The sequence below is a fragment of the Mytilus trossulus genome, chromosome 14 (assembly GCF_036588685.1).
Source record: "Mytilus trossulus isolate FHL-02 chromosome 14, PNRI_Mtr1.1.1.hap1, whole genome shotgun sequence".
Taxonomy (NCBI): domain Eukaryota; kingdom Metazoa; phylum Mollusca; class Bivalvia; order Mytilida; family Mytilidae; genus Mytilus; species Mytilus trossulus.
Window position 1 is genome coordinate 67,974,847 of NC_086386.1, and position 18,154 is coordinate 67,993,000.

At 30.5% G+C, this 18,154-nt stretch overlaps 1 protein-coding gene across 6 annotated transcripts in view; it reads left to right on the top strand.

Annotated features, from left to right (window-relative positions):
* The window catches only part of LOC134696861 (coiled-coil domain-containing protein 158-like), a 50,108-nt gene that overhangs the window by 22,000 nt on the left and 9,954 nt on the right, over nt 1–18,154 (top strand). For 4 of the 6 annotated variants that reach the window (XM_063558816.1, XM_063558820.1, XM_063558822.1 and 1 more), the window contains 9 exons: nt 874–909; nt 5,200–5,998; nt 6,621–6,686; nt 9,053–9,165; nt 10,508–10,666; nt 12,572–12,628; nt 14,292–14,384; nt 15,105–15,284; nt 16,418–16,590. In XM_063558816.1, coding sequence (XP_063414886.1) covers nt 874–909; nt 5,200–5,998; nt 6,621–6,686; nt 9,053–9,165; nt 10,508–10,666; nt 12,572–12,628; nt 14,292–14,384; nt 15,105–15,284; nt 16,418–16,590 — 1,676 coding nt within the window. The remainder of the gene's footprint in view (nt 1–873; nt 910–5,199; nt 5,999–6,620; nt 6,687–9,052; nt 9,166–10,507; nt 10,667–12,571; nt 12,629–14,291; nt 14,385–15,104; nt 15,285–16,417; nt 16,591–18,154) is intronic. The other 2 variants (XM_063558821.1, XM_063558819.1) reach the window with 2 other exon arrangements.

The following is an 18,154-nucleotide window of genomic DNA, read 5'->3' on the forward strand; positions in this document are numbered from 1 at the left end:
GTTTTAAGCTTTTTACATGGTTTTATGTCAATTTACTAATTTAGCCTGAAATGGCCTAAAATAATGATATAAAGTTCAGATAAAAAGTTAAGCCTGTTTGGTTTACATATAAGGTATTAAACAAGGTTTTTTTTATCAAACACACAGCAGCACACATGTATAGATTATGTAAATACAGTGGTGAGTTTTCAGAGCTGTTATTTTGTTCTTTCTTTATTTATAATTAATAATTTTCAATTGTTAGTTAGTTTCATTACAGATAAACATTTAACTTGTTTCAATATATTTCATGCTATATTAACTTTAATTGTGATTTTGATGTAGAATATATCATCTTCATCAAATCAGATATCTGTGGAATCTGCATGGTCATTAAACAACAATTTATCATACATGTATTGTTTGTTCTAGTGAACCCTGATATAAAAGAGACATAATGTTTAAAAATAATTTTAAAGGTGGCTTGCCATCTGATTCTAGGATCTAAAATTGCCATGTTTCTAAGCATACACAGATTATGCTTCAAGGCATTGGTTAATGGATACAATCTTTTATATATATATATATATAGTATTTAAAGCTGTTTCAGTTAAAAGAGTTTACCATTTGTGTGAAAATTTATTAATTGTTGAAAGTAATATTCCTAATATTTAATTTAAAACAAATAGTTTCATAACATTCTTAAAGCATGCACTTTCCTTCAGAACACAATAAACAGAAACAGCCCTCCATTATAAGCTGTTAAAACATTGAGTTTTGCAATTCTATATCATCATGTGTTTTTTGAAGATCCAAAAAGAGATTTATGTCATATTTTTAAATTATTTTGAAAGGGATGGTTTACCCATTAATGGAATACTGACTTTATTTTAGGAGCCAATACAAGATCCGCGTGTTTTTAAAACACTGGTATTTGTTTTGTTTATGCCACACAGTTTGAAAATATATTGTACACAATGTTTTTCTTTCCTAGATTTTGTGCAGATATATTTATTAATTTTTAAAGTAATCTAATAACTTTCTTACTATCAGTTTTCTTTTCTTCATTTACCATCTGTTTGCACTTGTTTGTCAACATTTTATAAATAAATTCAGGCCTTTGAAAATAATGAAGTTTTTTCTTCAAGAATGATATTTGTCCACTCTGGATTTTTGATTTTTAAATCTTTAACTGAAATGTATAAATACCATAATCAAATAGGCTGCATTTTGTGGAAACTATTGATATAAATGATTAAACAATTACATCAGATATAAAATTTGTCTGTGTGAGGATATTTTAGGGAGTAAAGATTACATTCATGCGATTCAAACCCTTATGAGAAAGGCTTGATAGTAAATCTCTCCAGACCTTTATAACTACTTTTGTAGGCCTAAAAAATCCCCAAAAGTGCATTGAGTAACATTCTATACATGCTATCCATGATCAGTTCAATAAGTTTATCAATAACAAGCATACTCAAATATTCAAGTTACAAATTGATGTGTATGATATAGAATAAGGATATATGCCAATGAGACATCATTCCGAGCATACAACATAAAATGGAGAATGGAAATAGGGAATGTGTCAAAGAGACAACAACCCGACCATAGAAAAAACAACAGCAGAAGGTCACCAACAGGTCTTCAATGTAGCGAGAAATTCCCGCACCCGTAGGCGTCCTTCAGCTGGCCCCTAAACAAATATATACTAGTTCAGTGATAATGAACGCTGTGTTACATGTAAGCAACTATAAGTCATTGTTATGCTTTCAAAAATCAGAAAAAAGCAACACTGCATACAAGGTCAACAAAGGCCCAAATTAACCATACTGGTACTTATCAAGAAAATTAAATGCCTTAATCTATCTGTTCTAGAAATATCAGTGAGGCCACACTTTTGGTTTGCCCAAACCCTACCTAACATCGAGACAGTGGGTAGGTAGATAGGCATTTTCTTCTTTTTTTTTTTATCAAAGAGAAATTTAAGTATCCGTATCAGTAGTCTTCATGCCTATCTGAATAAAAAAAACATATTTTCACATCAGGACAATAAAAGATTTTGCGTAGGCAGCTATTTTGTGGGTAGGTAGGGATAGGGCAAACAAACCTATTATTTTTTATGGCCTGAATTCACTTTTAACCCTTTCCTCCATTGATTTTTTTTTTCTTGCATGCTTGATTCGCATAGGATTTTTCAATAAAATTCTGATAATCTGCTTTCAAGAATTAATGCATTGCGAAAAACAAATATTTCATCAAATAAATTTAAGTCGTATATTCTTATGATATTCCTTTTCATATTGGATAAAATTTTATTTAGTCTACTCCAGACACTTTGTAGTCAAAGCGTTTCAACTGAGGTACTACACAGGCGTCAAAAGGCGTCATTATGGAGTAAAGGGGGTGGCGTCAAAAGGGGTCACTATGGAGGAAAGGGTTAAAGTAATATTAAAATTTGGAGTTATCTTCCTTTGTTCCAAAGAGTAGCTGAACAAGTAAAGATATCTCCAATTGATATATTGCCTTCCAATGCGTAATACTTAATATTATGCAATGTTTTTGTTCCCACTGCAAAATGAATACAATCTTTACCCATCAAAGCTCACAAGAATTTTGATCCTGGATTGCTTTCATCAGAGTCATTCTTAAGTATATAGACAAAAGAAGTCTTCTATGAAAATTGTTTTATTCACATATACAATGAAGAAACCAAATTAAAAGTTCTTTGGAAATAATGCAAATTTTTAAAAGAGAACTTTTATATGTAAGAAAAAAATTGAATGTTGATAAACAAGTCAAAATAATGAAACAGATCACTGCTCACTCTATTGTCTTTTCTTTCTATCACATAACTGAATAATGAGTTGTATGTACCTTGTGCATTAATTTTATGTTTGTTATTGCTTGGCTTGTTTGTTATATCAAGTACCTAGACCAGTATTTTGACTTGTCACTGTGAAAGCTTTTTGTCCTACCTTGACAGTCAAAAAGCAAGACATAGGTTTGCTGTTTCCAGCAACAGCAGCGTCGACAATGCTTTAGTTTGGGATCAGGTCAATTTTTGAGTAAACCACTAGTGGTAGGTCAATGCTATTTGATATGCAGTTTAATTAGTATTGGCACATTTGATATCCATTGAGATTATTTGGAACTGCCCCTGGGTCTTTGTCTTTTGACTTATAAACTTTTTCCTAGTCTACTTGTATTAGTTTGTGATTAAGTCAGTTAATTGGAAACCACTAGTTGCAGGTCAATGAGATATGGTATGAATTTATATAAGAATTGGTACATCTCATTTCTATGATGAGTTACAGATTAAGTTTAAGTTTCGTTCTGCTCCACTAAATTATGCCGAAATTTAAGAAATAATTCATGGAAGCCATAGATTGTTTGAAATTTACACATGACCTGGGCTGTGATATTCGAATTTTATCCTGAGGTCTAGGTTACTGTGACTTATATTGGAACATTTTTGGAAAATTGATTTTTTTAATTTTAACTTGTTCCCTTGGAGTGAAATTTATACAATGGATTGATCAGTTTTTGGGTTCAAAGGTCAAAGACAGTTGACTAAAAAGTTGAAGTTATGTGGAACGAACTGTGACTAAAGACAGTTCAAAGTGGGTTACAGGATAGTATTCCTCTATGAATTATAACATATATGTACAGCTTGTCCCTCCAAGCATATGGGTATTTTAATACTTTGAAATAAAAATGTTTCCTCTCAATAGATATGGAGTTCAGGGAGCACCAATGGACAGTGCCAGCTTTTAAATTATTTAGTATTTTAAAACAATATTGCTTATGTTACTCAGCTTTATTTAATAAACTTTACACAAGATTTACCCAAGTTTTACATCAACAAAACCCATACTGTAAAGTCAGCTTTGAAAAGCCGTGACCTGACAAAATGTGAAACAATTAAAATGTAAAAACAAATAAATAAAAAACAAATATAACAGTCTATTGTCCTTAACATGCTAAATAATATGTATTATCTGTTTTTAATAAAAAGACCCAAGTTTGATTGAGACTTTTCGTCATTAGAAAAACTTTCTATAAATATATAATTTTTCTGTCACTTCATTTCAAGAATACAATACTAATAAACAGACATACTTCTGTACAGAAGTTAAATAGGTATTTAATCCATGCTTAAGCAGAGCTCTAATTCTGTCTTAAGCTTTGTGATTTAGTCCCTTTAAATGAAAGATTTATTCAAGATTAGAACTTATATTTTTATTATTGTTTACAAATGTTAATATTTGGGTCACTAATTTGATAAGAAATGCATTTGTTTGTTTGTAAATTAACTTTTAAACAAAACGATGCTGTAATTGATTGGGACAAGACTATACATACCAGCACCCGTTGTAAAGTTCTAATGATAGATTAATCATCTAGCTATGTCTTGGTTTTCTGATGTTGATGATGAGTATGAGGTAATATTATGAATTTTATTATTTAATTTTTGTGAAGCTCTAAGATATATACTTTTAAAATAATTTTAATATTGAAGTTTAGTTTTTATCAAAGTTCATTATAATATTATAGTGGGAAAACAAGCAAAAACCTGTCAGAAGGAAAGACCAGCTCTTAAATAATCATTAAAAATTAATATTAATTAAATACATTTTTTCATTGAATTCCATTGACACAAGCACATATTCAAATAATTAAGAATTGATACTTTATTATAAATGAAAACTTTAAAATACTGTACATTGTCCCTCTTAAAATTTGGTTGCCATTATGGATGATATAGTGTAGATCACTTAAAGATTTGTATAAAACTATTGTTATTTTATTTTATTCACTGACATGTTATAATGTAGTGATGTTTTAGTGTAGAGTTGTACATGTGGCCATATCCAAATTGCTAAAATGAGTTTCTTTTGAAATTCATAAATATATGCTGTGTCACATGCATTGACTTTTTCCATGAGTAAACAAAAGAAGGTGTTTTCATGTAGCTGAATTTTAAGGATAATCAGTTAAAAAGTAATATTTTAAAAGAAATTAAAGATAAAGACAACTATTTTCTTTTGTTGCACGATGAAACTCATAAACTTACTTCATTAAATGATTGCCTTATCATGATGCTTATTGCTTACTTGTTTAAAGTATAATAATTTTAGACTTGCATGCAATTCAGTATATTTATTTGTTTGACTGAAAGAAAGCAGATAATCTTATTTGAATTGTATTTTGCAGATTAATTTTGCAGAGCGACAAGAGCGAGAAAGACACTTTGACCAAATTAGTAACTTAACATCCCAGTTGAGTAGTATAACTGAAAAATGTAATAGGATGAGTTTGGAATTGGAGTTAAATCGCTCGGAAAACAACAACCTTAAAAAGGAGTATCATGAAACAAGTGATAAATATGAGTCATTAAAGATTCAGTTTGATTCAATACAAGCTGAAAAATGTCATGTGACTAACATGCTTGATGATAAAAAGTCGGACATCGAAAGAGTTATACAAGAAAAAGACTATTACATGAACTTACTGGAACAAAGGAATGAAGAACTGGCACAAGTGAAGTCGCAGAAAGAGAGACTAAACATACAAATAGATGAAAAAGAACGAAACGTAGAAATACTGCAGAAGCAATCAAATAACTTTACTAATATGATAGAAAGTACATCAAAAACAACAGAGTCTTTACGTGACGAGAAGGAAAACTTACTGGTCATGGTGCAAGAGAGGACAAAAACTTTGGAAGAATTAAAATTATCACGGGACACTATGTCAAAGAAAATGAAAATACGGGAGAAAAGGATTAAAGAATTAGAAGAAGATAAACAACATAACATGGAAGAATTACAAATACGAAGAGAAGAAACAAATATTGTTCAGCATGAAAAAGACAATTTATATCGTGAACTTAAAGAAAGTCGATTTGAAGTGGCCACAGTAACTGAGGAAAAAGACAAAATAAAAGATATTTATGAAAAACAGAAAGCTGATAGAGAAAGAGAAATAAATAGAATGCAATCAAGGATTAAAGGTTAGAGTTCATATAGCAAGGAGAATTATGTAAGAATAACACCAAGCAAGCATGTAAGCAATCAAGAATGGTAAGAGTTTACAGGGCTCACACTTCTTCAGAATTATAGGGAGAAGTGACTTCCCTTTTTGAAACTCATAGGGAGAAGTAATGAGATTTGAAAGAGAAGTGCTCATTTTACTATAGTATTAAGGGTCATATGTAAATAATGTTCTTTTTATATTGTTCAATTCATATCTGAGTATATAATTAAAGTAACAGGTCAAATCAAAAATTATTTGACAGTAAGTGGTCATGATATTACTGTAAGGTATACACACTCTTATATTTGACATTTAGTTTGAAAACACACCATCAATATTCAAAATGAAAAACAGGGAAAAAAAGCTGCTGTGGTAAATATTGCTATCTTTTCTAAAATTTCATTTGACATTTATCGTTTGCATATGTTAAAATTTGCAATTGAATTATACAGTGATATTTTCGTGTATATCATTTTGTGAAAGTAAACCAGTGGCCATCAATTACTTTTGGTTTTTTTATGTATTTATTTAGATTATAACTTGTTGTGTATTATTGACATTTGATAACAATTCATCTGTTCATACTGTTTATGTTTCAGCTGCTGAACAAGAAGTCAAACTAGCCCAGAAAACCATGCGTACCCGAGACTCTGCAGATCATCAGGGTAAGGCATCACATGAAGGCTTTATTATCACTTATAGCTGTGTAACTGGTAAATTAAAGCTAATAAGTATCATTACTTATACCCATTACAAAGTTATAAGAAAATGGATTTTTCAATAAGGTACACGCTTGAATTTTGTATATTTTTTTAAATTTTAAATTCCCAGTGGACAATAGATAGCTATTCTTCAAACATAATACTGATATTCCAATTTTAAGGCAAAACAAACAACAGTTGGCATAAAAAAAGGCATCCAATCCAAACAAAATTCCATTAAGTACTAGATATGTGAATTATTTTGGTGCATTCAAGTCATGATATTGCCAAAACAATAGGTAATTAATATGAAGGAAATGTTTCACTCTAAAGATTATTCAGTAATTACTTGTATGATTCAGATTAGGAAACTATCTTATTTGATATGATGTCCTTCAGTTAGGTTGTGATTTGATGGTTTATAACATTGTAAAATTACCAAACAATGCAATAACGTCGTGTCAGTTGTTAATTTGAAAGTTGACGGATGCTAATAAAACTTAAGAGGTACCTAATAAATGCATCCCAAGAAAATGTTTGGGATTTGTTTATTATATATAATTTTACACATTCAGTTCGTATCAGGATAAGAAAATCATTGGAAATAATTGATAAGATCCTTTAATTTATGTCCAGTTTCCACCTTTGCCAGTGTGACTCCTCCTACAAGTGATTTGAAAACTCGGATGTGAACATACTTCAGATCATACAGACCATACTCAATCTGCAAAAAAAACCAGAACATGTAGTTATTATTGTTGGCACTACAATGTAATACAATTACAAATGAGAGGGGGGTGAGAGGGGAGAGTTAGTGCTTAGCATTGATTTTGCTAGATTGGTGTCTTTTTTACTTCAACATTTGTTCTTTTATTGCTCCAAAACTTATACTCAATTTATCTATGGTTGAAGACAGTATCACCCCTATAGTTTTTTGTGTCATTTGCCTGCATATCCACATTTCATATTCCTACAGATTTTTTATGATACTTAAAAAAAACATTTAATCAGTATGCAAATGATGAAACAAATTGTACATGTAGTATGGAAAGATTTTTTTTTTACCTACTGACGCTTGAATCTTTTGACAAAAATCTCAATATGGTGTATTACCAATTCATCATAAAAAATTATTCTCTTTTGCAAATACTGCAAAAAGTAACATTCGAGAATTAAGTTTTGTGCTACTTAATAGTAAATTTAATCTCACCTTAATGAAATAGTAAGTTCCTGCTACGACTTGTCTCCTGAATGAAACAACTTCGAACTTGTTCACTTTTTCAACAATTTTAGCCTCTATTTTACCTTTTAACTGTCAAAATAAAATAAGAAAGAAAATGCGATAAATGAGGGAATTGTTAACATTTAGGTGCAGTGAAAGGAAATTGTAAAATACAAGGTCTTGACATAAACACACACAGCATTGGCAACATTTGGTATCATTATATATCTTAAAGGCAAAATATCATAAATTTGAATAATTTATATAACATCTTGTGCTATATTTGATGTACAGTCCATGTTAAACATAAATTATAAAGCTTATAAAGTTTTGATAAATGATATGTTAGCCTCCAACAAAATTGTCCATTGACAATACATGTATGTTACAACCAATCTATATGTTAATAGTATATTGATTACATTAATTTCAATAATCATTATGCCTATCTTCTAAAATACATTATTTTACTGTAGAAACATTAATTTTCATTGGGTTAAAATTTCATGGTTTTGTTGCTCTATAAGATTTCTTGGGGATTTTATTTCGTGGTTTCTTTAAATGTAAGTGGTATTATGTGGAGGTTAAATTTTCATGGACAGCATTAATATCATGGATATAAATTTTCCACGAAATAAACCAAATTAAATCCGAAGAGAAAGAAATAATAGTATTGTAACCGTCAAAATTTAATCTGCAAGTTTTCATTTTTGGGAAATCTTTCCTGATGTAATTTTCCAAATTACAAAAAATATCTAAATAATGATGATTTTCAGTATAATCCAAATGGATTTAGAATATATGTCATTGAAATGACATCATGAGCTTCTCTCTTTAAATTTTTAGAAAAAACAGCTAATATAGGAAACATTTAAATATTGTGGCATTATTATCATAGAGCACAAATGTCCTCAAAAGTAATTTTTGAACAGTGTTACTGTTAAACAAAATTTGGGAAACAGAAGGGCTCTGAATTATTACTTACTAGTTATTTTAAGATATTATAAACCAAACAACGAAAAAATTGCATTTTTTTTGCATTTTATAGCTGCATAACCAACAAAAAAAAGTTGTAAAATTTTTGATTTTGTATATTTGTATATTTCAGCGGTAAAGGTTGCAGATAAAATGCAGAAAGAAGTTACACTGAAAAGGAGTGAAATTGATTCATTGAAAACCAAGGTTCGGTGGTTTGAAGACAAATTAGACTCTCTAACAAGGGTATGTAACCATGGTAACAGTACATAAACACCACTGTTAAGATTAAGTGTTGCACAAGTATGCTTAATGTAGACAAGACTATTAGAATATATACCTTTGTCTTCATAGTGGTCAGAACTTTCAAATAGAACATCACTTTCTTAAAGCAGTCAAAATTTCATATATTGGGTTTTATTCTTAGTAATCTTACTCATTTTACCCCAATAATGTTCCCTTTTCTTTCCCAAAATACCACATCAGTGAATTTGTACAATACTCAAGACCATTTTTCATTTGCTTTACTTCATTTCTGCAATAAGTGCTGATCACAGTTTTACACCTGTCAGAATTCAGTTATGCACCAACTATTGGTGCATGGATTCTTTTAAAAAAAATGTTAGGTCTTGCTCCAGTTTATAAAATTTTGTAATGTTGAATTCATATATTCACTTAAAATTAAAAAAAAAAATCCTGACTGTTAGACAAATGTACAAAATTTAACCAGATTGTTAAGTTTTTTTTTTACTTTGATCAATAGTTTTTTAAATATATTCCAAATATCATAAAAATTGTAATCATAGTATTTTATATTTATTTCTGCATTTAACCTAAAGTTGTTGTCAATTTTACATGAAAATTTGCTTGAAAGGTAAATTCATTTATTAATATTTATAATTTGTTTACTATTTTTATGGTTTAGAGCATAGTTTTCCAGACCAGAGTAATAATTAATTAGATTTATTTTTGGATTGTAAAAGCATGTTGTAACATCTTGTCAAATATACATACATATTCCAAGGTCAGTTTATTTTTGTTATAACACATAATATAAATTCATATATATCTTAATGATGTAGTAATTTGAAATTTTATTAAAATACAACAAATTCAAGCATTCCATTTATATTGAAAATTTCAACAAAAAATGTACAGATTGTTGATAAGAATATTAAAGACTTTATGATAACCCTCCTTATCATATATTACACAATGAAACACATATTTATGCCCCACTGTTTTTTTCAGTCTGTGCATCTGTTGTTTGTCTGTCTGTTAGTTAGTCTGTCTGCCCTGCTTCAGGTTAAAGTTTTAAAGTTAAGTTTTTGGTCAAGGAAGTTTTGATGATATTGAAGTCCAATCAACTTAAAACTTCTTTATGATGGATATAAAATTTCTAATTCAAATGCAAAATTAGAGTTTTACCCCAATTACTTGTCCTTCGAGCATAGAAAATGATACTAGAAGTCGGGGCATCAATTTTCTGAAATGAAAAGTCAAACTGATTTGTTATTTGAAAGAGCCTTTTAAGTCCTAAAACAGTTTTCCATAAGATTTTAAATCATTGTCTCTTACCTTGTTACAGGATCGCCATAGTTTAGAAAATGACAAAGATCGACTGAAATCTACGTTAAATAAGACACTAACACACAATCAGCAATTATCAGGTGACCTTGAGATATCACAGGAGAAATTGATGGAGATGAAGCAACAAGTCAGTAATCTGGAGATGTTACTGGATAAGGTGAGTTGTCTACCTTTGTATGTCATTGTAGCATTAACATGTCATTTGTCAACAAAAACTAGGGAAAGATCTTCATTCGGAAACATTGCATATTTATGACGCTTTTCATGTGCAAAGATTAAGTTCACAAAGTCTAAATGATTGATTGAATTTATTGATTATCAGTTGCAGTTTAACAAGTTAACTGAGCCCTTAATATAAAACAGTCAATTCTTCCATTATGATAACATATACACTTCACTAAACATTTTGTAGAAGACTTGACTAAGAAGAAAAAAATTGTGTTTAATCCATTTGTAATTTTGAACAATAGAATATGTTTAAAAATAATCTAATACTGTGGATTCATTTATTTTTGTGTGTACCAGTTTTTGTGGATTGAGAAACACTTCCATTTTCGTGGAAATTTGATTTCGTGGTTTATCAAAAGTTAGCTTTTAATCATACAACAAATTTGCAATTAGTTGAACATTGAATATCGTGGTTTTCTTTTACCCACGAAATTTACGAAAATTGATATCTAATAAATAATAATGAATCCACGGTACATATAAATATGTACATTTTAAATCTTACAGAAGAAAAAAACTTATGAAAATATTTGTAAGCTCTTTGAAATAGTTTCTCTAAAATAGCTGTACAGAAGCCCTTTAGTTGGCCATTTGATTTCCAAATTTTCATTTTTTAAGTGGCTTATCCCTGTTTGTATTTATTCTTGTACCTTTGACGAGCTGCATACTGAAAATTCAGAAATAACTTTGTGCAGTTATTATAGTAATTGTTGGTCAGCAGACAGTGGTACATGCTTACTACCACTTCATTTTACCTCTGGTAAAAGTTGTCTCATTGGAAATCATACAACATCTTTTGATTAAGTGCTATTTCATACAAGTAATGTGATCATAATTTTAAATATGAGTTTTAACTAATATGAGGCTAATTCCTGTAATAATAACATAGATCTTATATCGTTATAACTTTTTCATTCATCAAATTCATATAGTCTGTGTCATTAACTTTTCAGAACAAAACTGTGAGTGAAATGCATGATTTGCGAAAGATTTGCATGATAAAATGTCAACTTATAGAGCCAGTATATTTTGAAAAAAAATTCTTAATTTATCAGTTTTACAGTCGTTAAGTATTTTTGTTGTTGAAATTAAAAAGACATGATAGATAAGTACTTTGGAAAATAACAATTTATATGTTGTATATCTGAATCAGTTTTCTGGAGTTATCTTCATCAGAAGTGCCAGGTTGAACCTAAATATTTGAAAGCTAGAGATTGCAAATAAAACCCTTTTTTATGATTCTAATGAGAAGTTACGCTGTTGAAGCATCTGTGAAAAAAAGTGTTCTTATTAAGGAAAAAAAAAGTTGTCAAAATTTACGGTTTTTCATCATCATGTTCATGAAAATATAGGATAATGAATGATTTATTATTATTTCTAATAATGTCCAAAATGTACCAACAGTCAGTTTCTCTTAAATGGACACTGATCTGTATTAAAGATATATAAAAATATCTAAAACATACTTTGCAGCATAATTGTTTTTCAATTCTGAACCCAATTGTTATTTTAAATGATTTAACCCTTTAGTTTGGACATGCAGTGAATGAGTTCATTTTGAATGCAGTTGTATTGATTTTATTAAACATGAAAGTTTTTTTCTGATTTGCTTGTCAGTGACACAATTTGCATATTAAGGTGAAAAAATTAACATATTTAATTCTATAGAAATACCCAGTTTTTGTTGCACAGAGATATGTTTTGATTTTTTTTAAAGTACAATGTATTAAAATTGATGCAGTTAAAAAACACAGTATGCATAACAGTTTTGAATTATAATTGTTGAGATATCTTGCAGTCTCATATTTACAAATATCAAACATTCATATTACAGTCAAAACGAAATCCAGGGGACAAAGTAAATAAAAAATGTCCTGCAAAACCCAAGAAGGTTTGTTTAATTTGGCCCGTGGTGTCACCTTGTTGTCTACAGTCACTGTGTGTTTCTCCCTCAAATATCTCTAACCTGTACTTCATAACTCGAGCATATATATATACACCAAGTTGAAATTTATCATTGAACATAAACACCAAGTTGAAATTTATCATTGAACATATACTGAAAGTTGAAATATTTTATCAAATAAACACACACAAGTTTGTGATCAAATCACAAACCAAATATATACTTTAAACCAGCTGGCAGACAAAACAAATTTTCTACAATTTGAATGAATATCAGACTTACGAGCTAGTGAAAATTAGAATAAAAAAAGTGTACCATCTAGCAAGATGGCTATTATGTAACAGGGGTGGCCATTTGCAACACAGACTTTGAACACCTAAGCCAGTAAAGAATAAGGCCTTGATGACTTTATGTATCTAAGGTGTCTAAATGTTCAACTATTGATTTTTTTAGACTTCTTTTTTAGTGTACAGTCTTTCATTTGAAAAAGTTTATCTTACATTTTAATTGGCATATATACTTGCTAGTCTTGTAACACAATGAAAGAAATAATACCAGCATGTTAATTCCTTTTCCATTGGTTGGATGACTTAGCCCTTCCCCTTTTTTTCTCCAATTCTAATTCGAGATGGGCTAGAAAGCCAACATTTATTTTAGATTTAGTTAGCTTCATTTAATATCTAAGGAGATTAGTTGAAAAGTATAAATGCCAACTTCTTTTTCCCTCTGATTATTTTTTAATGGCTAGCTTTTCAGTAACAAATTCAAGGTAAATTTCAACTTGGTGTATACAGATTGTTTCTTGCCTGAATAAAAGAGAACAGATAACTTTGTCATAGCCTAGTTTTACAAAAGGAATACTCTGTTTTCTGCAGGGAGATATATGTTGCTTTCTCACTGTGTTATTGTTGCAGTTTTAAATCAATTGAAGATTCTGTTTTTATGCACAGTTGGTGATTTGTACAACAGCACTTAACAATGCTTAACACAATCACATGTTTAATTTCAGCAGAACATTTGATTTTTGTCTGGCAGGTGTTTCAGAATGTTTCTTGATTCTGTCAGTGGTGTAGGCAGCATCCCTGACACCTTCCAGTTCAAACCCTTGTTACAAACAAACTGTGTTAGAATGATCTGTGTAACTAGTAGATGAATACTGATTGATTCATAGAATGTTGTACTTAGTAATTATATATAATATATTCATTGTCAGTATCAATTATATATAATATATACCTTGTCATTATTAAGCATGTTGTACAAATATAATAAAGGGGTTAGAGACATTCATTCTCAGCTTATCTGTCCTCTGCTATTTTCTACAAAGAAAGGAAACCCTAGTCACTTTTATAACTAAAGCAGTAAAGATTTATTCATAGCTTTAATGGAATAGAACAACAGGATCATACATATATCATAAAGCATTATTATTTTTATACTTATATAATATTTAATGCTACATTGACAACAACACTTGTTAAGTAAACTGCATCTTTTATTGTCGACATGTTTCGCTAATTAGATATTATGTATTATTTATAATCATTATTTGTAACAGGCCCTTGCACAACTAACTTGATAGACCATTTTGATTTTGAACAGGATAGAATAAATTTAGAATTAACAACAATTATCTCCCTTGTTATAGGCTGCTACAAGGAATGCTACAACTCAGGCTGAGATAGAACAGTATGAACAAGAGCTAGCTAGACTCAGATTAAAACATCAACTTGATCTACAGGTGACATTTTGGTTTTTTTCTTCTTCAATGTTTCAAACTTATATAATGATTATCAGGATTATTTATAATGATACATTCCACACTTCTTGCTCATGCTAATTCTTACATTGAATGGTTGAGTTATGCTGCTTTATTATACCCCACCTAGGGGCATAAGTTTTTCGGTCTACGCCTCTTTTCATTTATTTGTTGTCAATCTGTCTAGCTTCAGGTTAAAATGTATGGTCAAGGTTGTTTTTTTATGAAGTTCAATCAACTTGAAACCTAGTACAGTGTACAAATGTTTCCTATGGTATGATCTTTCTTTTTTTAATGCCAAATTAGAGTTTTTGACTTAAATTTCATGGTCCACTGAACATAAACTGAAAGTGTGATTGGGGCATCCGTGTACTATGGACACATTCTAGTTTATTATACTTAAAAATCACAGGAATCCCCTACCACCACACATATTTAGTTTTATTCCTTAGTATTCTAACTAAGAGGAAGTTATAAAAAAATTAAATATGAATATATTAAGAGAGGCTATAGATCATCAAAGGGTTGGTTACCTAGACAACCAATTTTGAACCCCTGATAAACAATTTTCAACCTTGAATGTGATGAAACAACCATCTATATGATTCCTAAATCGATACATAAATAAATGTTTTATTGTACATAAGTTAATTTATCATTATCCCAACAGTAATTATACCTTGTCCTTTATCTAATTACCAGGAGGTAATACAGAAGAACAAAGACAAGTATCCAAGTATTGTTTACCCAATCTCTCCACATTATCCTCAGGAGGAGTTTAGTCAAAGTAGTTCTAGAACCCAGGAACAACTGACAAGGAGTTCTGAACCTCAGTCAACTGGTAGATCCTCAGATTACGATCGTCAAGAAAAACCTACCAGAGTAAGATATAATAATATTGAAAAATCCAGTTAAATGCCATTAGTCTCTGTTATTGTCAATCTCAATGGAGGAGAGTTTTTATCATCTTAGATATATACGCTTATGAAATACAATAGTATATTAAGTTGCCTCAATGTTCCTGCAACGATCTGAATTTCAACAGTCTGCAACCTGTCATTATAAGCCAAATGGTATCCAGATGACTGCTTTATCTTTTTATCTACTTCATAACCTATCTACTTTATAGACAGATAAGTTCAGTTGTAAATATGTTAACAGATATTGTTTTTTTCTAAAGTGAATATTGATTGGTTAAATATTTCACAGTGATGTCCTGCCATGGCTTTGTTTGAATTTTTTCGTTAGCTTTTTGGTCATGAATGTTTGTCTCTAATATTTAATTAACTGTGCATTTGTATTCAGATATCGCAGATCAAATTTATTCGTCATTGTGTAAGTATTCGTTTTTTGATTGAGTTAAGTCTGCTAATTGATATTTTATCGTATGTTTATCTATGTTGTGATGTTATGCTATTGTTTCAGAAAAAGAGAGAAGGTTTGGATCCATTAAAACGTTTAATCCCGCTGCAAATGTTTGCACCTGTCCTAAGTTAGGAATCTGATGTACAGTAGTTGTCGTTTGTTTATGTAATATATACATGTTTCTCGTTTCTCGTTTTGTTTATATAGATTAGACCGTTGGTTTTCCCGTTTGAATGGTTTTACACTAGTAATTTTGGGGCCCTTTATAGCTTGTTGTTCGGTGTGAGCCAAGGCTCCGTGTTGAAGGCCGTACCTTAACCTATAATGGTTTACTTTTTAAATTGTTATTTGGATGGAGAGTTGTCTCCTTGGCACTCACACCACATCTTCCTATATCTATATAAGTTTGAAATCATATTTGATGGATATTCAAAAGCAAATCTTTGAATTTAATTTTTTTCAATTTTTCTGTTTTTTGTGGATGGATGGATTATTTTGGACAGACTACATTATACTTTATCAATTACAGCGGCAATTTCAGGCAGGACATAAGTTTTCATGGAATCCTTTATGAGATTTATTTGTCTTTTTGCTGCAATTTTTAAACTGAAGGTCAGAGCTAACCGTAAATATTTGTATACATTTTATAGGATACAGATGATTACAGAGCTTTTGGGAATGAACTGAAGTCTTTACTGACGGAGATGAGAGAACTAGTAGATGAGAAGAAGCAGAGCGCAAATTATGCACAGAAAGCGTCATTACATAGATATTCTAAACCTCCTGTACAAACTAATATCAACTATAACCATAAACATGACAGGTAAACTGATACATATAGATTCCTACATTCCTACCAGGGGATTATCAGATTATCCAGTCAAGATTAGGATATTTGATTATTTAACTATTGTCATTGGATAAATCTGATAATCCATGAGTAACTATTTAAGAAACCCATGGGCATAATGTTTTTGGTCTGTGTGTCTGTTCATTTGTCTGTCCATCTGTCCCGCTTCAGGTTGAAGCTTTTGGTCAAGATAGTTTATGATGAAGTTGAAGTCCAATCAATTTGAAACTTAGTACACATGTTCCCTATGATATGATCTGTCAAATTTTTTGTGCCAAATAAGAGTTAACCTCAATTTTAACTGAACATTGAAAATGATAGTTCGAGTGGGGCATTTGTATACTATGGATACATTCTTGTTATAAACAAAAAACCCTTCCAAGTGCCTTCCACATTCTTGATTTCCATGTCATCTCTGGATCAGATTGATTCAAACATTAATAAAAGACCACTTTTAATAAAGAATTTTGACTACATAGAGCCCAATGGAGGTTTTGACCATTTAAATAAGCTAATCATTGGCAACCACACGTTGATTAAATTTCTTTTGGTCAAGAAAGGGTTAAATTTCAAGAAAATGAGAGAAAATCTTCCAAAAATTTTATCATTAATTGTCAGGAAATGGACTAATTACTAGTTGGTCTAAGATAGTAAATCCCACAGAAATACATCCTTTTTCAGTATGCATATAGACTATAGTAATGTATTGGTTTAAGGATTGTCTTACATTTTGGTTTGTTTATTTTGTTGTAATGTGCCTCTATATTTGAAGGTTGTGCTTTTTAGCTCACCTGGCCCGAAAGCTTTTCTCACCACTTGGCGTCCGTCGTCCAGCGTCGTCGTCGTTAACAATTTACATTTTGAACTTCTTCTGGAGAACCACTGAATGGAATGGAACCAAACATGGCATGAATGTTCCTTATGAGGTGCTGACCAAGTGTTGTTACTTTGTAGCCGATCCATCATCCAAGATGGCCGCCAGCGGGGGACTTAGTTTAACATAGGACCCTATGGGAAATGCATACAAATGACTTCTTTTAGAGAACCACTGAATGGAATGAAACCAAACATGGCATGAATGTTCCTTATGAGGTGATGACCAAGTGTTGTTACTTTGTTGCCGATCCATCATCCAAGATGGCCGCCAGCCGGGGACTTAGTTTAACATAGGACCCTATGGGAAATGCATACAAATGACTTCTTTTAGAGAACGACTGAATGGAATAAAACCAAACATGGCATGAATGTTCCTTATGAGGTGCTGACCAAGTGTTGTTACTTTGTAGCTGATCAGTCATCCAAGATGGCCGCCAGTGGGGGACTTTTGAATGAAATTAAACATGTTCCTTTCCTTATAAATGAGGTTGTGTTGTCACTTTTAACCAAATTTTATATTTTTTTATATGATTTCAAAAACCCAAGTAGAATCAGGTGAGCGATACAGGCTCTTGAGAGCCTCTAGTTTTTTAGTAGTCATTAAGTTCTTCAGAAGATAATTTTTTAAGTTCATTGTGAAAAGACAATCTTTTTTTAAAGA